Here is a 26,545-nt window from a genome sequence, read left to right as displayed (position 1 = left end):
AAATAGAGAGAGATTGGTGGGGTGAAAGGAGGGAGAGAAGGGGGTATAGAGATAGAGAAAGAGAGATAAGGAGAGAGAGGGATGGTTTTAGAGAAATAGAGAGAGATTGGTGGGGTGAAAGGAGGGAGAGAGAAGGGGTATAGAGATAGAGAAAGAGAGATAAGGAGAGAGAGGGATGGTTTTTAGAGAGAATGAAAGGAGAGAGAGAAGATAGAGTGGAGAGATAAGGAGAGAGAGGGATGGTTTTAGAGATAGAGAGAGAGAGGGGTATAGAGATAGAGAAAGAGAGATAAGGAGAGAGAGGGATGGTTTTAGAGAAATAGAGAGAGAGAGATAGGTGGGGTGCAAGGAGGAAGAGAGAAGGGGGTATAGAGATAGAGAAAGAGAGATAAGGAGAGAGAGGGATGGTTTTAGAGAAATAGAGAGAGATTGGTGGGGTGAAAGGAGGGAGAGAGAAGGGGGTATAGAGATAGAGAAAGAGAGATAAGGAGAGAGAGGGATGGTTTTAGAGAAATAGAGAGAGAGAGATAGGTGGGGTGCAAGGAGGAAGAGAGAAGGGGGTATAGAGATAGAGAAAGAGAGATAAGGAGAGAGAGAGGGATGGTTTTAGAGAAATAGAGAGAGAGAGAGAGAGATAGGTTGGGTGAAAGGAGTGAGAGAAAGGGGGTATAGAGATAGAGAAAGAGAGATAAGGAGAGAGAGAGAAGGAACGTGCGAGGAAGAGGGGGTGGAGTGAGATGAGGAAGATAGAGGGGGTGGGGTGAAAGGAGAGAGAGACGGTAAAGTAGACGTGAAAGACCTCTGTCCACTTTATTTCACTTATCAATTCGTCCAACATTCACTGGTGTTCTAGTTCGATAAAATAATAAGGTCGAGATTAAAAGCGACCTCTGGGGTGATTGATGAGGCCACAAAAAGAGCCACTCTCGGTTTCTAAATATTGCCTAAACACTCAATCTAATGGAGTTTGCATTACATTATGCCTTGTGATTTCCAAGGCCGCACAATATGTCGGAGTAAATTTGCTAAAGAATATTTTATCGGACCATAAGCTTGTTTTATTGCTTCCCCAAGAATCCCCATTCACTTTACCAAAAAATCACCTCGCTGTGGCAAGTTTATATTTTTGAATAATATGTAACCGCCCAAATCCTTTCCAAAATTCAAAAACTTGATAAGGAAAAAGTTTAATCCGATTCACGAAATTTTGCCTCTAACATGAATGAAAAGGGTTGGGTTTTACTCAACTTAGTATTAAGAACGCTTTGCAATATTAAATCCGTTTACATTATGTGCAATAAATATTTATTCAATAGATAATTCAACATGTACAATATTTACGGTTCACAACTGTAGATAGTGATGATGACGATGGAATACAAATGTGTATTAGTTAGGTACTAGGGATGTCCATTCACATGAGATAAATATATAGCATGTATACATATTGTAAAGATCTATAGAAATCCATTTTTCAGGAAAAAAAATATTATATACATTCTGCAATGGGATTCTTGAAATCAATTGAGAGTGGTTATCTTGTATTTGACTTGATCTTAGATTTTTAACGGCTCATAATCATAAAGTCGGTGGAACGACTTTTAAAAAAATAAAGAGCATGCAATTTCAGGAGTTGCGTAAATTCGAATAACATGTACTCTCTTTTTTTTAAATAAGAAGTTAATCCGATTACAGACTATGTGCAATGAATATTTCATCAATGGATTATTCAACGTGTAAAATGTCTACGGTTTACGACCGAAAATTCGTATTAGTAAGGTACCAGGGATGTCCATAAACATGAGCATGAATATATAGCATGCATATATATTGTAAAGGCCTATATATCCACTTTTCAGGAAAATATATCATTCCCATTCTGCAATTAATAATAATAATAATAATAATAATACTCAGTTTTTATATAGCGGTTATTAGAATCACTAAGCGCTTCCAAACTTGGAGATTATTACGGCGGCTTTAGCTGTGCTGCCATTGCGGCGCTCTAGCATTTCAAAGAAATAATTCCTGCCAGGTACCCATTTACATCACCTGGGTTGAGTGTGGCAAATGTAGATCAATGTCTTGCCAAATGCATTGAATTCAATTGAGAGTTATTCTCTTTTCTTTGACTTGATCTTAGACTTTTAACGGCTCATAAAATCGGTAGAGCGACTTAAAAACAAAGAGCATGCAATTTCAGGAGTTCCGTACATTTGAATAAAATGTAATTTGTAAGTACTACAAAATTCTACAAATTTGATTTGAGCACATTATGGAGAATTTATGTTCACAAGGGTTACAATTTTTAGATTTTTAAATACATGTACATGAACATGATGAAACATTGATTTAAGTAATAGAAATCATAACAACGCTATGTACCAGTGCTTTTAATACATGTATTTATCCAGGTTTACTTATTATGTAACAAGGGGGAAAAAACCTATACTTTAATTGCACTCGTAGTACTTCAAACCTTTAAAAAGCGTTGAGCAAGTACTTGTGCAGACTTATGTATAACTGCAATAAGACAATGATAAATCCCATGTTAACATTGACGAATCTTACAACAATGACTCTAAACGGGGACATTGTCATGTTAAAGATTTAATCATGACAGAGGGCATTACAAACCTGCTATCTATGGCAACTTTATTGCATTTGAGGACAGGGAATCTGCAGAGACCTCTATCTTTTGTTCGAAAAGAGGACCGAGTCGTGACCGAGTTCCGATGCAGAGATCCTTGATAGCTTCCCGAAAATGTGGATTCATCATGATGTAGACCACGGGATTCATGCAGGAGTTGAAGAAAGCCAGGACGGTGAGGGCGCGATGCAGGGTGCTGTTGATATAGGTGAAAGGAATAAAGCCGATGGTCACCCCGAAGAAGGCTATTTGGTTGGGCGCCCAACAGATCACGTAGATGATGATCACTATGAGCATCATCTTGATGATTCGAGATCGAGCTGCGAGAAGACCAGTCGAACGCACCCCTTCGTCTTTGATGTCCGCGAAACGGTTAGATTCGTTAAAGAGATTCCGAGCGATCAGGGTCTGGGTGACCAACATGATCAAGATCGGAACTACGAGTCGCAGCACGAAGGTATAGGCGCCAAATGCAAGCTGAGCTTGGGGAGAATTGAAGTTGAGATTGCAGCTTCCAGTTGCATCATCGATGTTGAAGACGAATACACCTGGGAAACACATGGAAAAGGCTGCCAACCATGTCAACACGATACAGAAGGCCACACGCCCTCTGCTCACCAGACGGTTGAAGGCAAGCGGGTAGACGATGGCAAAGTAACGGTCTACGGAGACCGTCACCAGGGTGTAGGTTGAAGCCGTAATGGCGATCCACATAAGAAGCTGGGAATCTATGAATCGGCAATATATTTCACTCCAGAAAGTGTCAGGGGCGGTCTTGAGGTCGGGAATCGGTATAAGCAGAATGGACGTCAACATATCAGCCACGGCTAGGCTCTGGATCAGGATATCGGTGCTACGACTATGTGATCGACGCTGGAACATCACGATGACCACCAACAGGTTCCCGAGGATTCCGACGATCGCGACAACGAGCTGAACGACGAGTGACCATTGCCAATCGAGTGTTTGCCAAGACCATACAAGATCAGGAACATTCGACGTCGTTGTCTCAAAATCGGCCATAGTTTTCTCCTGAATGAAACGGAATGCTGCAATGTATTCTGTGACTGCTTATGGTTATTGCAATAATATTTTGCGATAGGCCCTAATGGTCTTTGGTGATTAAAACAATTAACAAGGGAGACTATGAAGACACCTGTCTTTGAGCTTCACGTATATTGCACTTTATTTACAGAGCTTGGATCTCCTCATGCAGCGCAAGAGTTGACCTGGTCAGTACGGTGGTTCTCCGAGTCTCATTTGTAGAGCTAGTTGTTTGGTTTCCTGTTGATTATACGACATGTCATGAGAGACAACAGTTTGAATATGAATCACGGCGACACCGAACTTTGATGTGTCGGTGATGGCAGTGTTTCTAGCTTAAAATTATTTATGCAACTTCAAAGGCTCCGTCGCATCCTGATACATCAAGCCGCTTCTATAGCAACCCTTATCTGCAAAGTGAAGCATAATGTAGATAGAACGAATTGTTATCACATGTCTTTCGTAATGTCATCAATGTCAATATATAATTCAAAGAAAGAAAATCATCTTTGTTACTCGGAGGCTGGAATTACGTTCAATACCCAATTCTGACTACCTGCAAAATATAATCAAACAACAAAAGCAAATGTTTCAGAAAAAAAATCTATGTACTAGTAAGACGTGTTTTCTGAATGCGGGGTCGCTATATGTCATGGAATTATTTGTTCAGTAACAATAGCTTTATTACATTATTCTTGATTATGCTCGGTCCTGGTGTAGAAAAAAAGCAGGATGTCAAAAAGTGTCGCCGTAAAGATTTTTCTTTTTGCTAACGCGGTTTTAGCCGCCCGGATTCGTCTCTTGATGGCTCACGTGATGGATAGCAGAGTCGTCTGTCTAATGGCAAATCGTCATCTTTTTATATCCCATCGTCTGGTTTGAGGTATCTCTTTCGTCACTATACTGATAAAAGACATTGTCATTGAAAGGTTAATAGACAATGACGTAGCCAGGAGAGGGGAAGTAGGGCCCTAATGGTGAAAGAAAAGGGTCAAAGGAAGAAACTAGAGAAAGAGGGGGGGGGGGGGGATAAATAAAATTGGAGGCAAAGATGATACGAATTCCTTCCACACTCTTATCTTATCCTATTTCCACACTATACTCAAGTTTATTCTCTTGTATTTCAACCATAATATCAAGCTCATTCCTCCACCCCTATCCACAGACACAAAAGGTCCATCCCCTTCAATGGCTGCACCCACGCTATACTACTATTGAGAATAGTGAAGTATGGAATGGTATGATATGAAAAGACAACCCCAAGTCTTTAAAGATGGACATGATCAGAATTTTGAAAAACTGGAAGCATTGTACATGAATTAAGAAAGGGAATCGCGAACAGACGTTCATGTAGAAGCATAATTCAATATATTCGTTATCACCAATGTGAGGATGTATTCATGTTCGCAGCTTATATTGAGTGTTATATATCTCTCATAGTATGTTGAATAAATCTAGTAATCTGATAGCTCGAAATTGGAGTCGTGATTTTAGCCATGTCCGCCTACCGGTCAATATTTTTTTTTAAGTTGCCCGTTGCCCCGCGTAACGAGCCGCATAAATAATTTTTGCTGAGATCCTCATTAGTTTACGTGTAACAAGTTTCTTTGTGCCAGCGCGGATACAAAATACGGTGCAGTTTTTTGTTTGGATTCCCGAATGATCGTAACATTCAGGCAACTTTCAAGCGAAGATTTACAGACATTGTCTCAAATTTTGTGTGATGTTTTTACCAGTCTTTACTCAAGAAAAGGATAAGTAAGAATTCTTTGTAGATTTGTTTATAAATTCGGTATATAAAAGATATATGGACTGCTTTGATATTCGAGGCATAGCTGTTTCTATAATGCCTCCCGGGGACACCCCGGAGCGCCTCTGGGTCATTATAGCAGGATGTAACGTCCCCTTGAGCCTACAGAAACAGCGATGCCTCTCATAGCAGTCAATATTCTATACAATTCTATTTCCCTTAATATTTTAATATTATGCAGACGCCTCGCCACCCCTGTCATCATTAGGGATTTACGGAACTTAATCATTAGAATCTGCTTTGCTGTCTATTTATCATAGAGACGAGGCGATTAAGGTTGCGAACGCAATGTATGAGTTTCGAACCAAAAGTCCCGGGTTCCAGGACCTCTACATTAACCACCGTTCTATTTTGTCTACTGTATTGTACTCGGATGGAAATGGTGAAGGAATTTTTAAATTTTCTAGTTTTATCATGACGCTTTCAAACATAAACTTATAACAAATTTCATTTCAATGTTTAATTTTTCGAGTAAAATCATCTTCATCAGTATGTATCAATTATTCTCCTTATATATTTGGTCTCTGAGCATAGGCGTAGCCAAGGTTGCAAGAAAAGTGCCCACAAAATGTCAATAGTAGTCAGTATTTTTTTTTTAAACTATTTTTTTTTGATCACGTCTCGGCATAAATGCTTTTTATACACGATCCAAAGTTTTTCCGAAAAGTTTATCTCACTATAACCTTGTGTGTAACTTTCTGAAAGATACAAACGGAGCAATTACGTAATCCAAACTCGTGGCAGTACAACTCTCAAGGCAATATCATAAATTGATTGATTTTTTGAAAAATCCTTGGGATCGTCTTTTTAATGGAAATAACCGAACGTGATGTTGATGGCATCTCTCCTTGTTAGTCAAAGCTAACCCTTTTCGAGGTATCCATTAACCTCTAATAAAAAATGCATGCTGCTCAAGGATTATTTTGTTAAGTTGTCTTCTTACTATCAGAAAGCTGAGATTTGAAAAAGATTAAGAGAAAAAGAACTTTGTTTTTAAGTCAAGGTCTGATTTGGAACCACTTTAAAGGTAATACAAAGTTTTGGTATGCGGTCATGAATTGGGTTCAAATGAACATATTGTAAGCATATGCGATCTTACAATATTCAGTGAAATCGAGTCTAAAGTTATGAAATTGTGAATAATAAACTCTTTATGTTGTTAAGCTTCCTCCCAAGGTCAAGATATTAATTAGGCTTTAAAACAATGTTTCGTGACTAAAATCGACCGATTAGCTATTCCCATTTGGAAATTATAAATCACAACTACATATTCTAAGATTTTCATGGTCGCAGCTACCATTGTACTGCCGTAGACGCTATTTTAAATTTGTATTTTCAAGTTTTCTCAAAAGCAGAAGTTTTTTAGGGGCAACATTTTCTAGTGCTTACAATACATCCACATGGGCATCCAAATATATCAAAATTGTAAAGAATCACCATCCATCCAATTTTCAAAATTTCCCCAAACTTTGTATTACCTTTAAGAGGGGGCAGATGGGAACAGAGAGGGGCAGAAATGGGATGGACAGAGGAGGGAGAGAGAGATAGAGAGAGAGAGGGGGGTAGAAAAGAGTAGAAGAGATAAGGGAAAGGGTAGAGAATGATTTATTTCGGAATCATTCTTTGAAGTTTCAAGTTTTGATAAATTATGGAGGTGAAGTTTTCAAATTTATTTTACACCAATATTTTACTATAGTATACTGATAATCCTGATAACTGATGTAATTGTGTGAAATAATTTGTCGGTACACAACCGAGTTTATGTTAGTTTTATATTTATAAATTTCAAAACGAATAATAAATGTACAATACCCGGCAGAAGAAAAAAAACAGGGAGAGGAATGCTGCGCGGGACAGGGTAAAAACCACTTTAGTTAAAAGGGATGACAAACGTGTATTTTGTTTGGTCTTCTTCCAGGTATATTGAAGGGGAAAAAAAAATCGTTAATGTGATCTTACACTATACGTAATATGCGATAAAGATTTTCACTAAAATGTTGAATCCAACCAAGTATATAACCTTTGATCTGTGATACTGTTACTATTGTAATGATAAGAAAATGCTTACCTTCTCCGCTAGACTGTCTAAAAGAAGAAAACTCCACCAGGATGAAATCGATGATTATTATCAACTCGTCTCACTGTCAACAAAGAGTGGATTGCGAAACTCTTCTCACCGGCAGAATATATACCCCACGTTGTTTCACTTCTACCCCTCGAGTTTCAATCTTCACTTCGGCCAAAATAATGCGTAACGTCGTCTTCTGAAACGCACGCATTTCGAAATTAATCCCGACGGAATGAAATAACAAAAAAACTGCATGATAGATGCTGATTTCGAGGTCATTAAAGAAGAAGCGATAGAAATGGGTTTTTCCATCTCCAAGGCTTTACAGTCAATCCCCGTGTGGTTTATTAAGCGACACGTTCCGGATGTATCGAGACTATCGCTACATTTCCATATCTAGTTTTTGGTTTATTTGAATATCACCATTAACCGCCATCACTTAACTGGTATTTCTTTCATTTTTTTTTTTTTTTTTTTTTTTTTTTTAGAAGGGGGGGGGGGGGGAGGGGCATTTTTTCTGCGTAGAATGAAATGATGTAGCGAATCTTTCCTCATACCCATATACTGTAATTTCATTTTTAAAATTAACTCTAATATAAGCATGATACGTGACAAAATATAGAGAACATCGTATGTGTGCCTTATTTTATACAGGAATTGGAGATTAATCTAATTCTGGTACTTTTGAGCGTGCGTTTCTGATATGATGTATCGAGGAAAATAATTTAGATAGCTCGTTCAAAGAAAGCTATTTAATCTATTCTGCCAAAGTTTCCCTTTCGTATAAAACCAATCACCATCACTCCACTTAGAATTTCGAGGGGTGAATAAATCAATTGAATTTTGAGGTATATGGACAACTTTTCAACCTTCTTTTTTTGTTATCCCTATATGGTAAACAAAATACGTCGGTGTGTCAGTTCTTTCATATAGCTACGAGTAAGTTGGATAGCCATTTTAAGCATTTTGAATAGACAGTGGAAATTTTAAACAGGTTTAGAGTTCGACAATTTAAAAAAAGGACAGCTATTTGAGGCAGAATGATAGGTAAAACAATAAATATCTACGAAAAATAAAAGTGCCTTGCAGTATAGTTTATACTGCTTCAAACCGCTTAGAGGCATTATGCAATTTGCGGCATAGATATATCTTATTATTATTAAGTAGTTTTGTATTGCTAGCTACAAAAATGATTTAGCTGCAAAATGAAACTTCCTTTCTATTCTTCTCAAATAAACCATCTCGATCATGGAGTTTGATGTGTCAAAAAATATATAAATTTCATCCAGATAAACAATATAAACTAAAAATGCTTGTTAAATTTGATTTGTCTATGCACCATCACAATATCAATACCGTGTGCGAACCCATTTTACGCTCATACCACCGAAACAAGCACTTAAAATCAACCACAATCTAGCCCCAAAACAATCTGCGAGTACAAACATTGACCATTTTGTTTGTTGCTCATCATTTCCTAATATATCATTGCTGTTTATTATTATATTATAGTGCCATGACTACTAAAATATTACTGTTACGGCTGATAACGTCGTCACGTGATTCACTCAAAAGGGCGTCTAGACTTTAAATGGTGGGGGGGGGGGGGGGTGTCCGAGTTTAATTTTGATCTAAAGTTTTAAAATCAGGTGCAGAGTTTAAACCAGTACCAATTGGAGTTAAAGTCTAGCATAAATTCTCAAAGAGAAAGACGGAGCACCACTTCTTTAAATATGATCATAAAACAATATTTCTAAATTACGATTTGAGACAGACATTTAGTTTATGGGCACATATCCTACAACCCCACCATACACCCCTCCCCCTTCGAGCCCTCTCTGTGCGCTCAATATACTTAACCTTTTGTTCGACTGAAGGATGTTTATATCTGAATTCCATTTGTGGGACTGAAGAATGAGAATCCATTTTAAATTAGGTCAATGGCGCACACGCTCCTGAAAAAGTTTTGAAAATAATTTTCTAGAAATTTGATTTATTTCAGTGACTGCAGGCTTCCAGTGTCAACACAATTATTTACACCATCTACGGGGAAATGGTAAATTATTGGCGATATATTGTTGAATGCAAAATTACTGAGTGGGAGAACGAGATTGAAACAGAGAGGTGGAGAAAGAGAAACGGAGAAAAACGAGAGAGAGAGAGAGAGAGAGAGAGAGAGAGAGAGAGAGAGGGAGAGAGAGAAGAAGAAGAAGAAGAAGAAGAAGAAGAAGAAGCGTGTGCCGAAATTATCATTTTGTTAGGGAGAGAGAAAAGGAGTCGGAACTGTTGTATTTTCAAAGAGTGTGATCGAATTTGTCGTAAAATTACCTATTTGTTAAAAAAAAGCAAGCACTAGAAGTTTCGCCCAATTGAACAAAAATAAAAAGTCTGAATGCATTCAATAAACAGTTCAATGACTATTTTGATGATGACAACAGTACGCAGCTGTTATTAGAAGTATTGCTCTGTTTTCTTCCAGGGGCACGTTTCATAAAATGGATTCAGATGCAATCGGCGATATAGCCTTCACAGACAATTCTCATGTGAGGACATCCTTTGTTTCAAAAGTATGGGTGCCATTAAATCCATATCATATCAGTCACGGTACCAATTGCATACAAAAATACATAGCTGAAATGAGGCCCAGTGACGACCAATAGTGAGCAGGCGCGTACGCAGGGGGTGGTTTTGGGGTTAACCCCCCCCCCCCCCCTCGAGTTTTTTTTTATGTGTATGTTTTTTGTATGTTATTTTGGAAAACCCTCCCCTTTTTAATTTTTTTTAATTTAAAAAAAAAAAAAAAAAAAAATAAAAAATAATAATAATAATAACCAAAAAAATTGCCAATAGGTGACCTTAAAAAGGTGATCTTACCCTCCCCCCCCCCCCCAACTGGACAAAATGTCAAATTTTCAAATTTCGAGACCCCCCTACCCCCCCCCCCCCCCCCCCCCCGCTTATTCAGCGGCTGGCTGAGTCGTTGCGATTTTTTGGGGACTCGTAAAAAAAAAAAGAGTACGCTTACCCCCCCCCCCCCCCCCTCCCCCCCCCCCTGCTTATTCAGCGGCTGGCAAAGTCGTTGCGAAATTTTGGGCCCGATTTGAAACCCTCCCCTTGAAAAAATCCTGCGTACGCCACTGATAGTGAGTGTCAGTGATGGAGCTCCCGGGGTCGAAGGTCATGCCCCCACCCCTTCGTTACTGCAAAACAAGGTTAAAATTTCTATAGGATATACAATAAGGTATTAAAGTTGCCGAAAGGTTGATTTTTTGTGTCCCATGTGACTTTTTAATTGCCGAACCAAGCGAAAACCGTCCACATGCAAATTACACACAAGGGATCGTTTAATTGCCTCTTATATTAAGACGGCGACAGAAACTGGTGCGGTCTTCGAACAATCGATTTTTATAAAGGATTCACCCCTATTAATTAGATACTCATCAAATCAAACCAAACGCTGTACTACGCCCACATAAATATATTGCATTGTTTTGTAGCTATTTCCATCTCTCTGTCTTCAAACCTCTCGTCTGCAAACTTGTATTTTTCTTGCAATGAGCGATAAATGCCTATTAACTACGTTGTGATATAACAATAATACGTTATATAAAGTAGAGACAACATATAAATGATAATATTGTAGTGTATTGATCCTTTTCTTTGACAACAAAGTTTTAAAGTAAATGTATGGTCAGTATGGATTTCTTTTTCTTTTTAAAACCTTTTAACATTGTTCTTACGTGGGCAATTAGCAACTATATTTCACCTGCGTTATACATGTTTATCTAACAATTGTTATAAAACGTTGTTGATATGACGTTTTGGAGAATATTTTGTTTTCTATTTGAAATAATCCTATCGCACTTTCCTTCTACAAAAAAAAACTATCAGGATGATGTATTTCTTATACATTTCTTTGTTTTCCTATCTTCAACTTAAGTCATTATCTTTTAGTGTTTGCCTTAGCGGTGTCCAACTTTATTTTGTTCGTGATGTAACAATGTATTTTTTATTTTTATAAGGCGAGATTGATTATAAAAGAATCTTAGTACTTTCTTTCTCTTTGAATTGCTATTCATAAAAAGATAAATGCGGTATTTGTGTAATGCATTTTCTGCATCACGAAGCAGCAAATTAAAGGCAATTATAGTTTGTTTGTCTGTCTCTACTCTATTCTTGAAATGTTAACAATGTGCGGTCATTTCAGAGGCGAAACCAGGAGGGGAACATAATTCTGAAGAAGAAAAAATATGATGAGCAAAAAAAGAAATATGGTAAGAAACGGGAAAGTGAACAAGAGCACTATTTTAAAATGTCATCTCAGTGAGAATCTTCTTCCTCTTCATCATCATCTACTTTTACTTCTTCTTCTTCTCATTTTCTTTTATTTCTTTCTTATTATTATCATTATACCCCATTGGCAAATTTGCTCCTTCTCCCCCCCCCTTTCTTTCTCTCTCTCTCTCTCTCTCTCTATCTTCCTCTCAATCTCTCTCCCTCTCTCTCTCCCTCTCTCCATCTCTCTCTCTCTCTCTCTCTCTCTCTCTCTTAATACATCTTACTTTCTCTTTTGGTCTCATTCAGGTTCGAATATTACATGTACATTCGTAAGTCATTGATAAGCCATGAACCCTCTATAATTATCTCTATCTTTATCCACATTTCTGATTTCTCAACTTCATGTACGTCATATGGCTCCGTTTAGTCTCATTTCACAACGCCCCTATCATCAGAGCATGATCAGAGTCAGCAGCCTAACATGTTAGCCTATGGACGTTTTTTTTTTAAATCGTTAAAAATTCATTTTTTGTTTAAACGAAAAGCACATCCACCCCGACGTACGTTATCACTAGCTCTTTCATTGGGGCCCTCATGTCTCATTGACTTTTGAAAGTTCACCCACCGTAATTTTTCAAAATAAGTTGCAAGCTCGTCATTGCCTATAATACACATGTGAAACAAGTCTAACTTTGGATTCAGTTTACCAAGCGATTTGAAGATTATAGGTCGAGCACACGAGACATAAAAAGCATGAATTATCATAGATCACTTCTGCCTATTTCATGATGTCCATTTCATCCAACCCCACACCGTAATTTTTCCATTTAGTAAAAGCAAACATTTTGCCGAGTTTAGCAAAAACATGAATATTCATGAACGGTCAGACAATACAGCCTTTTAGTACGTAACGTATAGTGAATGGAAATAGGCGATGATCCGTTCAGGAGGTAGAGGTCAGTGGTTTGTGCTGGCAATGTTCACGCGAGCGAAAATGAAACAATCGGAGCAATATGTCGGTCCCATCAGTTCGAATATTACGTAATATCTGTGTCATTGATATCCAATTAAAATTTCCCTCTCCCACTATATTTTCGATGATATTATGTTATATCACTAAGATGGCATTGATAAGCCATTAAACCTTTGATTCTAAATTACATGCTCTCCCTCTCTCTCTCTCTCCCCCTCTCTCTCTCTCTCTCTCTCTCTCTCTCTCTCTCTCTCTCTCTCTCTTTGTAATTCTCTCTCTTTCTGTCTCCTGCTTGTTTTTTCTGGTATTCATGTATCATGTCACCTGTAGACCCTTTTAACTGATAAGCCATCACAAACCTCGCTTTTCAAATATAGCAACCACTCTTTATTTCGTGACATAATACACCCGTATGTCATCTCTATCACATTAAAACTGTATTGTTGCCCCCCCCCCTCTTTCTCCCTCCTATACTCTAGTCCCATACATGCTATTTCAGTATCCTTAAATTTTGACCTTTCGACGAGGTGTCATTTTGCCTGACACATGGCAGCGTCAGTGACTGATGCACGCTTTGACGCGAACGAACTGACAGTACAGTGCAAGGAATGCTTAAAGAAGTGGTGCATGGGCCGATCTTGCCTCCATCTTAACATCTTGAATAGCACGAAGGTGATTAAATGAATAACGCAATCGAAATGCTATTACATTTCTATGTCTATCACGCAGTTGTAGATAATTCATATCCACAATTATCATATTTTATATTACATCAACTGGCGTCAGTTTAACTGAAGAAAAAAAAACCAGAGTTCTTTCCCCTCTTTCTTTCTTGTTCTTTTGTTTTAGCGAGTCATCCTCCCTCATAATCAATTATTCACCTGATACAACAAGAGGGTTGCAAGCAAATGATGATTCGATGCTTTAATACGCCGCATCCCTCCTATAATATTTATTCATGTTTAATGCATTCATGTATCTGTATTTCTAATACATCTCCTCCAGATGTAATGTACCAGAGAAAATTTGTATGAATGACATATTTATGCGCATGAAAATGTTTTTTGTCAAAATTTTGTTATTTCGTAACTAAATAAATTCAATTCAATTTAATTAGACGTAATTGATTTATGCAATAGTTTCATTAACCTAAGTTTATGGCAAATATTTTAAAGTATTTTTTTTTCCAAAGAAATTTGAAGATGGGATCATGTTTCTTTGCATGGAGGACAGTCAAATGTAGAGAGATACTATTCAAGCATTGTATTGAACGTGCTTCCGGTATATTTATGAAACAACAACGTGTCCATTTTAGCTCGTGATTCATAAAGTCAGTGGAGCAAAATGCTTTAATATTGGGGGCGGGGAAAAAAAACATAATAATTGAAAAAAGAAACCTACATGCTCCAGACAAGGAAAACGTGTCATACACAAAAGAGCTTTCAGTTTTCAACTGTCAAAGACGTCTGTCCAGACTATTTGTTTTTAATTCACTTTCTAGATAAATAGGGTGACCAGGGGAGTGTTTCACAAACAGTAAGATCGACTTTAAGTTGGACTTAACTATGGCAGGCCATTCGTGCCACTGTTTGCTCTCACCATTTACTGGCATTGGTCTGCCAAGGACGTACAAATAATGGTCACTCATCTACATAATTTACATTTTTAGATAATGTATTATTGAAGGAAAAAATAGTATGCAAAGATCATACTGGTGAGAGCAACCAGTGGCATGAATGGCCTGCCATAGTTAAGTCCAACCGTAACGTCGATCTTAGTCTTTGTGAAACACCCCCTTGTCGATGAAGTCATTACCGTATTATGAGCACTAATATCGATATTAGACTTGTTTTCATAACGAATTATGGTGGTTCATGGACATAGCTTTCTGAATCGTTTCTTAATTATCCGGGGTTATGATCACTTTTTCGCAAGACGAGAACGGTCAAGGTCTGACTGTAGGCCTAATCTAACTGAAAGGCATATTTCAATAACAATAACAATAACCAATTCCAGAGCAAACGGTTATCTCTTTCTCTCTGTTTATTTATTATCTGTCGATGTTGTTGATAGTAATGATGATGATGATGATGATGATGATGAGGATGGTGATTATGATGATATTTATATATCACCTGACTACAATGAAACCAAGTTTATGCTTGGATGTAAGAAATGGGGAGGAAAAGGAGGAGACGACGGTGACGAAAAAGAAGGAGTTTCGTCGAAGGAGAAGGAGAAGGATCAGAAAAGTCAGAAAAAAGGAAGAAGAATGAGTTGAAGGTGAAGAAGAAATAGTAATCAGAAGAAGATGAAGAAAAAGAAAAAAGTAGAAAGAAGAGAAGAAAAAGAATGAAAGAAAAAGGGAAAAAAGAAGGAGGAAGAGCAAAAAGAAGAGGAATGAGAAGGAGGACATAGACAAGAAGAAGAGAAAGAAAAAGCTTTATTAATCCGATAAACTTGATTAGTTGGTTCCATATGCAAAAGGCACTATTGAATTGATTTGGTTTCGAACCCGGGACCTCCCAGTTACGTGATTATTGATTACTACCCCTGATCATCCACGCCATCACTGCTCTTTGTCTGAGCCATCAAATACATTTTTACATCATCCGATTTCCTTGTTTCAATAACATTTGTGATTAGATTAAAAGTGACATAGATATAGATTTTATGTGCTTCTTCTTCTTCTTTTTACCCTTACATGTCCATATACATCGTTTGCCGTACTGATTGATTATACATTGCGTAAATGTGCCTTGTGGTTCACCTTTCCTCACCTCTTGATTTTCTTCTTCTTCTTCTTTTCCTCCCTCGAGTCCTCATCCTTCTTCCTTCTTTTTGGTACACTAGTCTTGAAAACATTTCCATCTACATCATTTGTATTCATACTGAATAAGTAGACATCGCGTAAAAAGTTTTGTTCAGGTTATTTTCTTTCTTGCATGCCTTTCATTAGAATTGTAATGTAGTGAATTTGAGAAAACATGGTACATTAGTGTGACGTGCATGGAGAAGGGAATTTCTCCATTTTTTGTTGGTGAACGTTATAATCCATTTCTCACACATAATGATAGTAAACGGTGCTTAAAAATCGATCTGACTCAAAAAACAAATTTCAAATGGAATTTGTCATTGGTGTGGGAATGCGGGTAAGCTACCTTAATACTAAGTTGAAGATTTGCAAGATACCCGACGCCAAATTTTGATTGAAAAAATGGATGCCGCACTATTACATTTGAATGGATTTAGCGGGAAAAATTTAAAGCCGAGAGAGAGAGAAAAAAAAAGGGGGGTTTGAATGGCAAGGACGTCTATAAGGATTTGCAGTAATGGACCATCTTTTTTAATAAGACTAGTCGGCCTACATGTATTTATGCCTAAGGTACCAGTAATTCGAATATATGCTCCATATTTCAATCACTCGTTTCGTGACGCACAATCTGTTTTGGTTCATTTTTCTTTCTGTGCGGTCCTCCAACAAATCACCACAAAACATTTGTTGTCCACCCCCGCGTTATTTGCGGGGGTATTTAAATTTGCAGTCAGAATTTTTATGAAGAAAGAGATCAAGTGGTTAATAATAAATTAAAATTAAACTTTATATAATCAATTTCTAGTTTCACAAGATGCGAAAGAAGTAATAGCATTTCCCTATGTATACTTTAGGTGACCATGCAACTCATTGAATTTGTAAACATGGAAATATATAGAGAAAGAAACAGACAAGAGAATTATGTTTTAAATACATGTATATTTATTAGTTTCACCTGTCACAATCTGTGACTCTTCGCGCTAGGTTGTAATATATTATATAGAAAAATAATGTCACTATATACTGGACACCTTGCTACTATACTGGAAAGGCTTGTAAATATAGGCTATGCTTGAAACATTCGTTCTCACTGTCTAAAAGTGGTACCGGATTGCACAGGCACATTAAACAATTTCCAACTGGCATAGAAAATGTATGACAATCTCTTTTTCACAACATACACGAAAATTGAGAGCCTTTATACATGAACAAACACAAAAGGCCCTATCATTTATGACTTTTTCAAAATTTCATCAAAAATATTGAAACAAATAAAGATGTCAATTAACAAGTATATCATAACAATAATAAGCAGTCAACCTGCCTCAGTAGCCACCTGTCTATAAAGGCAACCTATCTATAGTGGTCATCCATATTACCCCCTTCTAGAGGAAAATGTGTATTAAAGAGCCTGTCTACAGTGGCCACTTTTTTGTTCCCCCTAGACAGGTTTGGCTGTTTAAAGATCAAACGTTTTGATCGATGACGTTTCAAACCATTAAATATGTATCATTGAATTACAAATCTTATATTGAAGAAAAAAAGAAGATATAATGACACAAGATATGCTAAGAGTACATCGGTCACGTCTCATAATCAACTATACGAGTATTCATTTACACCAAGTCTGATACTTGTTATTTCTTGGATATCAAAGTAAAACAAAATTATTATAATCCTACTTGTGAAAGAGTGAGGTAAGACGAGGACACCATACTTCTCATATTAATTGTCTTTCGTTTCATCCGGAGGCCTTTATTTATATATATCATCAACTATCAATGAGCAGCACATTATCAACACAAAGTAACTGTTGCAACTGCCAACTATCATCTTGCCCCAAGATTTTAATATAATGAGCCATTCAATTATTTTTTATGGCAAGGGCAGCTTTGCTCACTTTAGGCAAGGTTTTTGCTGAGAAAGTGTTGATTCCTTGAGGCTCATGGATGATTTGCAAATCGTCGTTCTGTGAGACATTTCTCCTAGAAAAATAGGGTAGTTCACCATACCATCTTATCTCACTCTCCCATTCAATTGTTTTACTACATTTACAACCATTGATACAACCAAAACTAAAACAACTTCAAATTATCTATTCTACTAAATTACACCAAAACACAAAAACAAACAAAACAACGAAACATAGCATTATGCATTCACAACAAGTCATGTTTCTGAGATCAAGCAGGAAGTTTGTTTTCTGAATTTAAAATTAATTTAAGCATTGCACAACCACAGAGAGGGATTTGTTTTGTACAGGAGTAGTGAGTCATAGTGTCAGAGAGACAACAGACCAGTTGGGGAAGACAGAGAACCACCTCCACTGAGATCAGAAGTTGAATGGTCTCTGAACCATAATAGATAAAGGTGAATCTCCTGGAATAGGCAATATACCTATTGAAGTATGGAAAGCAACAGGTGAAATAGGGAATCGATCTCATATGGGGGCTATGTATAATAATAATAATAATAATAATAATAAAAATAATAATAGCCTAATAGTCCACTCCAAATTTTATTAAACCGAAATGGAAATTCCTTTTGTATCAAGATATGGGAGAATTGAGAATGGCCCAAAGACTGGTGCAGAGCTATTTTCATACCTTTACCTAAGAAAGGCAATCAGAAAGAATGTTCTAATCATAGAACCATCCTCTTGACCATGTTAAAACAAAATATACCTTTTCTTATCACAAAATATGAAACACACTGTCATCTATGAAAAGTTTGGCACTGAGTAGACAATAAATATGGCACATTTCTAGAATGTGATACTTAAGAAGACAAAATATAATTCAGTGCTCACAACCCAATTACAACAGTCCTCTTACATCTTCAATGAAGTATAACGGAGATGATTGTAGATGAGAAGTCTGTGATGTCATCGATTGGGATGCGAGTTATCCTAGCTAGATGATCACAGATCTACATGGAAAAGTAAAGAAAAAAAATTCTTAATCCTGCGAATTTAAAGCAACTATAACAACCCTATTGGTATATAACTGAAACTAATGTTATAGGCAGATTGAAAGTGTTCCCTACAATAATTGTTATGTTATTATATACAGGTGCTGTGGCCTAGTGGATACATAACCCAACTGTGAATCACATAGTCCACAGCTTGAGTCTTGCCACTGCATCAATGTCCTTTGGCAAGACATCTACAATTGCCACTCTCTTCCCAGGTGTAGTAAATAGGCACCCTTGGGCAGCTGGGCTAAAGCCAGGTTCATACTAGTACATTGTAATGCAGTTGCCTTGGCTTGAGCAGGCTATGTGGGATGGTCATGTGTATATCATATCTTTCATGGAGGTTATGTCCCAAGGCTTGTACCACGACTCTTACACAACTCGTAATTTATTTTTTTTAAATGCATGCTATAATGCTAGGTCTCTAGCACTCCCATATTCTAAATTACTTTTTTATAAGAATAATCAGTGTGTGTGTGAGTGGGTAGGCTATCAAGAATGACAATCAGCAAGTGTTATTGGAGGTTATACCATTGTCATGATTGAATTGGAGCACTTAGATTAACTTCTTCTTTACCCAGGGTAGCCTCATTAGTAATATTGATGTCCCTGAGAGCCCTGCAATAGGATTATTTCCCCAGCTTTAGTGCAATTAAGTGAATTATCTTTGCTAATTGATGAGCTCTACACAATTATATCCATGGGAGATTTTTAATACAACATAAATTAGTCCTATGCATGTGGATGTTTGAAACAAGAGAGTAATCATAAAATATAGAAAACTTAACTATTGTGGGTACACTATGATGTTTTGTTGTTGATGAAACTTTTAATATCTACATTCTCTTCTGGATCAGGAAGATACAGACAATGTACCTACCATTTGCAGTGAATTGGTGTCTGTGAAGTAAGCTGCAGCTCCTATTGTGGCTGTTGCTAAAAGCATCACATCATTTTCAACTGGAGCAAATTTTGATCTGAAAGTAGACAAAGCAATGCATTCTTTCTTTTCATCTTCATGACTGAGGTGCTTTCTAAGAAAGTCTAACAATTTAAAAAAAATGATTTCACTTCTACATTGCAATAATCTAGCCCTTGATTTTATTTTATCAAATTACTTACCAATCAAAATCTTCTAGAATAGAGTATGGTTGAATTACTTCAAAAATTGTCCAGACTGTTACAAATGATGAGACAAACCTCTTCTGTGTTTTTACAGACAGATATTTTTTACAGACTTTCATTTCTTTTGTCACAAGCTTACTCATAAATAATATAAGTTCTAGTACACATATAGCAGAAAATGACATTTTCACTTTCCAACATTCAGCTGTAGAAGAAGAGGGCAGCAAACAAGGTCTATTAAAATGCTATATTGCATTGTCCAAATTGTCACTTTTAAATTCATATGGGAGAAAGTGTTGTGTGTGTTTATGTTAAGGGGGGGGGGGGGTAATACAAACTTTATACATTTTCAAGGGTCAATAATGTTAGCTAATAGAAGTCTTGTCTCAAATTAAATATCTTGGTATTTTTTGTTGGTAATATCCATTGCCATTCGGGTTAGATATCAAAACTACCCAGAATTACATGTAATAATAATAATACACTGTCGCTCATAAAGGTTTCCATAAATTAAAAAAAACACAGAAAATGCAATAAATTTTCAATAGTTTATTGCATGTTACCCCGGTCCCCAACATAAAACAAATCTTCTGTGTGCCTATGCCTTAAGCCATAATGCATGGCCGTCCAGAGGATTTTGTTAACTGCCCCCTACCCTAGCCCCCGCTGTGTACAGTCATGGTTCAGTGACAAAACAATGGCCTCGTAACTGTGAGGCTCCAGGATCAAAACCGTGTCGATATGCTATATTAGTGCCCTTTTGTGGGGCATTAATCCTCATTACTGTCATTTATGACTTAACCGCGTAAGTCCCCTAGTTAATAAGCATAGTAGCATACACATGCTTTAGCAGTCCCGCAAAACACACATTGGCAAATTTTTATTCAATAAAATCTGAGAATGTATACTATTATCTAGATCTATTATTTTTAAATAATTTTTAAAATAATTCCATAAATTGGGGTAAAACTAAAATATTCCACCTGTATGAGCGACAGTGTAATAATATTTAATTTTTATATAGCGCTTAATACAAATGTCTCTAAGCACTTTACAAATATACTATTACCCCGGTCATTGGATTCAGTGCTTGCCCGCACACAATGTGTGCACAATCTCCACTCCCTGGGGAGCATTCCAGCCAGGCGTTACATGACGCTCAAAAACTGTTTGACCAACAATGACGGTCACATCCTAACATGTAGGTGGAGACTCAATTAATCTCACTATTCCCTTAATAGAACTGATACTTTGACGTATGTTGAACTCTTCTCAAAAGACTGTCTAGGCATCTTTTAAATTATTCATTATGTATGCTTTCAACCTTATGCTAAATTTGCCAGCTTACCAGAGGTACTATTTCCCCAAGAACTATTAGTAATGCTGCTATTCTGCAAATGGCATGGTCTTAGAAGACGAATATTTCTTTACAGGGAGTGGGGAAGGGGGTTGATCATTACCTTGTTTGGGGATTGACAGGACTATCTCCAACTGCAAGCTGTAGTAGCCTTTCATAGACTAGCTTTCTCTTGATGTATACTACATCTAAAACCTTCAGGCAAGTCTCATGGAGAACTTTGACAGGAGTATCTGGATCATTGTGACCTGTATGATGTCCATCAAAGAGAAAAACAGAGAGACAGAGAAATGAAGAGACCGTTAATCAAACCGAGACATGGGGATGATGGCAGGATCGAGAGTGTAATTTTAGAGACCTTGATTTTGTAACATAGATGGAAACTTATATATAAACATGAAATTATGAAGTCATGAATATATCAGAGTCCCAAACAGATGCACCGACAACAGATATGTACATTGCTAGAAAAAATGCACTCCAACCTTCTGGCTCTTCTTCAGGACTTCTTCAATGTATCGATCGTCTTAAATGATGTGTTCTCAAAACTAAACAGTTTAGGAATTTGATGAAACTTTGCATTTACACTTTTCTGCCAAGCAAATATAAAGATAGAGAGAGAGAGAGAGAGAGAGAGAGACAGACAGACAGAGAGGGAGACAGACAGAAAGAGAGATATAGAAAGACAGAGAGAGGGGAGGGAGAAAGTTAGGTAAACAAAGCTGAAAGAGATGGATTAAATGGTTCCAAGAGTATGGAATGCAATTTTTTTATATTGAATTAGGCTCACACATTCAAACATGTATGCATTAATGCTTGTTTTATAAATGTCAAACCCTGCATCAATTCTACAACAACAAAAGAAGGGAAAAGAAACTGACCCATTATTTCCAGCAAAGTCTCGACGTAACTCAGGGGACTTGCCACGTGAAGATTGTAATTCAGTGTCTTCATTACTAACAGCTCAAAAGTTAAGACTTTACATGGCTGATAGCGGTGTCCTTTATCTTGCAACAGCTCAGCACAGCGACGACAAGTAACAATCTGATTATATGCATTACAAAATTGATAAAAGAAAAGAACACATATTTTTTTTAACAAACAGATGGCGGGATCAAGTCTTACAGATTTATTTGTCTTAGAGAAGAAACTGTATTGTCAATGTTAAGCATTTAAACACATTATTTTAACTACTTTATACAATATTAGAAACAGTTGTGAAGTTATCTATATACTAGAATATACATAGGAAAGACTACAGGGTACATGTATATATGAAAGCCGTCAACAATTTACTAAATTATATGATTTTCGCCTCAACTGAATTTCAACTCTGAAATCTACTTGATTTGCAAGGCATGAGTCAATTTAAACTGTGTAACATGTTATTTCAATGGATGTTACTATATCATCTGTTTGGAGCCATAACAACATTGACACTCAACACAGAGTTAACGCTCTTCAGGTTTGAACAAATGATATTTGAAAACGTTTAATCTCATTACATATCAGTACTAACACATCACAGTTTCCAACCATTTTTTAGTTCCCTTGAAATTCATTTAATGCAGTCAGCCATTAGAGTGGACTTACTCTTGAAGAATTCTGATTTCAAGCTAGTTTCTATGAATTATAGCAAAGTTTCAGTCATTATCTGTTACATAACCATCGCTTTATGTAATTTGATATGATCAAATAAGTTTCATATCAAAAGAACTTGAAAGTAGCAAACTTACATTGTAGTGTGAACACAACTTGGAAGCAATCTGAACACAGGAGACCATGAAGGGTAGCAAATGTTTACATAGTTTACGTAGGGTGTGTTTCCACTCATTCTGTAATGATATGTTGCGCTGTTTGGGTGCCATATGGCTCTCCCTCACTTTCTCTTTGAGGTTGGGTATATGGGCTCTCATAAATCTGGAATTAACAAAAAATACATCACAAAATATTTATAAAACAAGACTATTTGTCATGAATTATTATATTTACAAATCTATGACCATTATTATGGACAAACTTCTTCAGATGTCCTGTTCTATGGTCAATACTTTATCCCACTACAAAAGTAATAGTAACAAAAAATGAAGTTTCTCAACTTTCGACATGTATGATTTACGATACTCTATGAATTTTTACATTGCCAAGGCAAATAAAATTGTAATTGTATAATAAAGCAGGATCAGTTTATGTGCAGCTGTATTAAGTCTCATTCATTGAATTTCATTGTTGTGATTTTTTTATTTTTTTTTTTTTTTTTGGGGGGGTTCTATATATTATACAATAGATCCTGTCTTAGTAGCCACCTCTCTCTAAAGGACACCTGTATATAGTGGCCAAAATATTGTTTCCCTCAACAGAGGAAGAAAAATGGGTGTTGTAAATCCCATCTGGAGAAGGCCACCTTTCTGGAGTAGCCACTTTTTCAGTTTCCTGTGCATGGCCCTAGTCAGGTTGGACTACTGAGATAACTATCATGTACAGTCAAACCTGTCTAATAAGGTCACCCAAGGGGAACAGAAAAAGTGGCCATTGTAGACAAGTGGCCTTTCTAGCCAGTTTATACAACACACATTTATTTTTTAAGGGATCCAAAATATATGGCCACTATAAACATGTGGCTGCTAAGACAGGTTTGACTGTATAATGAGGTGAAATGTAAGAAAGTACATGCTACATTAATATGTTATATATAGTCATCCACAACCAACTTTAATTCACTGAAAGTGAATTGAAACGTGTTTGGAAATGGAGAAGACACAAAGTCCTTCCTTCAATCACTGCACAGGTTCATCTGATTGTGAAGAAATAATGAAACTTCAAATTCAAAATCTTCTCTCAATGCCAACTGCCTAAAAGAGGCGAATATTGAGAATGCATAATATACTTGAATCAGACTTGGTTAAACTAATACATAAGTGGGGGCAGCAATTCATATTGTTTGGTGTACAAGTTAACACTGAAATAACATTTGCCTACCTGTCAAACAATTCTGCAGCAATATATCTGGTTTCCGGTGGTTGTTTCGTCTTCTCGCAGATAATGAATACACATTCTGTAAATAAAAAACCCAAATAAAAACAAAATGAAAGAGATTGCTAAAGTCCATACAATTGATGGAACAAGTAAATATAGTTTTCCTTTGCATTTACCATCTCAGGCAAAACGCACCGTGACAAAATTTCTACAAGGAATTTTTCATTATCAAGTAAGACGTCTCTAAAAAAAATCCATATCTTTTTTGTTGGGTAGATTTTTTTTGAGTTATCTTTATACACAACAATAACTAAATTATTATTCTAGTTTTAATATTTTGCTTCCACTTTGCAAACTTTGTAAAAAAAAATTCTTACACTTGTTTCCCTTTGCTTATGCTACTGTTCCTGATGTGAAAATGTGGTTTGAATGGAGAACAAAGTAGGAAAAAAAAATCACTTTATGAAAGAAGGTCAATTACATTATAGGGCCTAGTCTAAATATGAATGAATATTTATAACTCTCACCAACTAAAGAGCCACATTTGAAGATACCCTGCTCTGCTGTAGCTTTCTGCGTCTGTCTTTCGTTGGATGCAGCTTGAGTGAAAAGCAGCTCCTCTAGAAGGTTGGGTGATAAACAGCACCCTTTCATGTTGAACACAGGTTCTGGAGGGGTTCCAAATATCCTGGATTGATCCATCATTCTACGGCTACGCCTACTCATCATGCAAGAGAACTTAAAGGTTGTACTCTAAAAATTAAAAATGGGAAAGATAAAACATATCATAACATGATAAAACAGATTTTGATTAAAAGAAAGACCCATCTAAAGTAAAGAGATCTATGATAGAGGTATCATTTAAACTGACTAGGCCTACAGTAGACTAAACTTCAACAGTCAGTGTTTGGATAAGCCTTTGTAAACCTGTGTAGATCTACTCGTGACTGTGTTTTTCAAAAACACAGTGAGTATTTAAGCATCAAATTAAAAAGACTCAACAAAAATTAAAGCCTTCTCTTTTGTCTTTGGACTGAACGAAAAATAGACATCAAAAAGCACCAACCATCATGAATATTTATTCTTCGTAAGTTTGTCCTTTGTAGGTTTGTTCAACAGTCATAAGTCTGAGAAGATTTATGAAGTACCATATTGCTTGTAAACTTCTTCAACTTGCAGTTTTATTAATCAACTGTCCGGCCACACAACGTCTAGCCCACTCTGAGTATAAATGTTATGTTTCTAGATCTATTCAGTGTTACTAGAAATAATGACATGACTGTTAGTGTTAAGTGTTAAGCCTTCAGCTTTTTCAACTTCAACTAGACTAGATCTAGACTAGGCTTAATGGTTCAAGCCATGGTCTACTCTGGATCTATCAATTTTATTATCATCTTCACTGTACTATACTCTAGACTACAGTCTAGACTCTAGATCTAATGTACTAATTCTATCCAGACATAGGTCTAGATCTAGACCTACCTAGTCTAACTGTTAGTTCTAGATTCTAGATCTAGAGTCTATGTATGTTATCTTTAGAACATGAAGAAGTAAAGCAGCACTTTATCAGAAGAACCAGTGAAGTAATCAATCAGAATAGAAAATTTGTTTGTGGTCTTGCCACGTTAATAATATTCTTATGGCCAGCGCATAAACCCGTACGGAGTGTCGCCCGCGCTCACCCGATAGAGCGCCGTTGATTTAGGGTAGGCCTACTACGGTACTAGCTGAACTGTATAATCTCTCCACTTCAGGAACAAGCGCACGTATCCAGTCTGTCGAGTTCAAGACTCAACTCCAAGACCTATTGATATTCACATTTAAACAACATTTTGCTTTATAGTGAACTCACCAAATTCCTGTAAAGGGCACTGGGTTAAACAAACAAAAAATGCTGGTCTCCTTCATAAAATGTTTTATTTTGACCTAAAACTATAAAGACCTTGTTTGATGATGTCGACATCTTCATGAGATCGATGAAAAACCTTTATAGAATTGTCGCCCTCTATCGTTAAGGACTAGCCAAGTACTAGGTAAAAACATGGCTCAAGCTCCAAATACAGGTGGAAGTATTTTAAAGGCCCACTGCACTACTTGTAGCTACTTGCGCCCTCTATATAACAAACCATGCCTAATCGGTGACCATTGGTCCCCCATGATCCTCTTTTTCTTATGTTAACTGAGAGCTCAGTTGATGAGATAACCACCTGTCCAGTGACCTTGCAGGGCAGTCTAATCCCTCCTGTAAACTATGGCTGATACGCTTTAACAGTGGTGTATGAGTAGTGACAGTGGCGTAGATTCAGGGGGCACAGGGGCATGAGGGTATTCCGCCAAATTGAGCAGAGGGGAAAAACAAAAACGAAATAGAAATGATAGAAACCAAGGGAGAGGGGAAACGGAAGTAAAAAGAATGTGAGTAGCACACCCGCCCCCTTATTTGGGGCATTTTAAATTAACATAATGTTTATCCACA

General features: G+C 36.8%; 2 protein-coding genes across 2 annotated transcripts; both read right to left on the bottom strand.

Annotated features, from left to right (window-relative positions):
- Positions 1–1,252: 1,252 nt before the first annotated feature.
- On the bottom strand, positions 1,253–7,678 carry LOC580125 (gastrin/cholecystokinin type B receptor). Its single transcript, XM_003725932.3, has 2 exons — positions 7,573–7,678; positions 1,253–4,104 (listed from the first exon to the last, which is right to left on the bottom strand). The coding sequence occupies exon 2, from the start codon at positions 3,671–3,673 to the stop codon at positions 2,645–2,647; it is 1,029 nt and encodes a 342-aa protein (XP_003725980.2). The 5' UTR covers positions 3,674–4,104; positions 7,573–7,678; the 3' UTR covers positions 1,253–2,644.
- A 10,511-nt stretch (positions 7,679–18,189) lies between these two features.
- LOC100890242 (cyclin N-terminal domain-containing protein 1) lies at positions 18,190–26,039 on the bottom strand. Its single transcript, XM_011675841.2, has 8 exons — positions 25,922–26,039; positions 24,597–24,822; positions 24,073–24,148; positions 22,830–23,013; positions 21,975–22,137; positions 21,197–21,341; positions 19,492–19,588; positions 18,190–18,566 (listed from the first exon to the last, which is right to left on the bottom strand). Exons 2-8 carry the CDS (start codon positions 24,796–24,798, stop codon positions 18,477–18,479), a joined length of 957 nt encoding a protein of 318 aa, XP_011674143.1. The 5' UTR covers positions 24,799–24,822; positions 25,922–26,039; the 3' UTR covers positions 18,190–18,476.
- Between the last annotated feature and the right edge of the window lie 506 nt (positions 26,040–26,545).

The sequence above is a fragment of the Strongylocentrotus purpuratus genome, unplaced genomic scaffold, assembly GCF_000002235.5.
Source record: "Strongylocentrotus purpuratus isolate Spur 01 unplaced genomic scaffold, Spur_5.0 spur5_scaffold_7, whole genome shotgun sequence".
Taxonomy (NCBI): Eukaryota; Metazoa; Echinodermata; class Echinoidea; order Camarodonta; family Strongylocentrotidae; genus Strongylocentrotus; species Strongylocentrotus purpuratus.
This window is presented reverse-complemented; position numbering and strand designations above follow the sequence as displayed.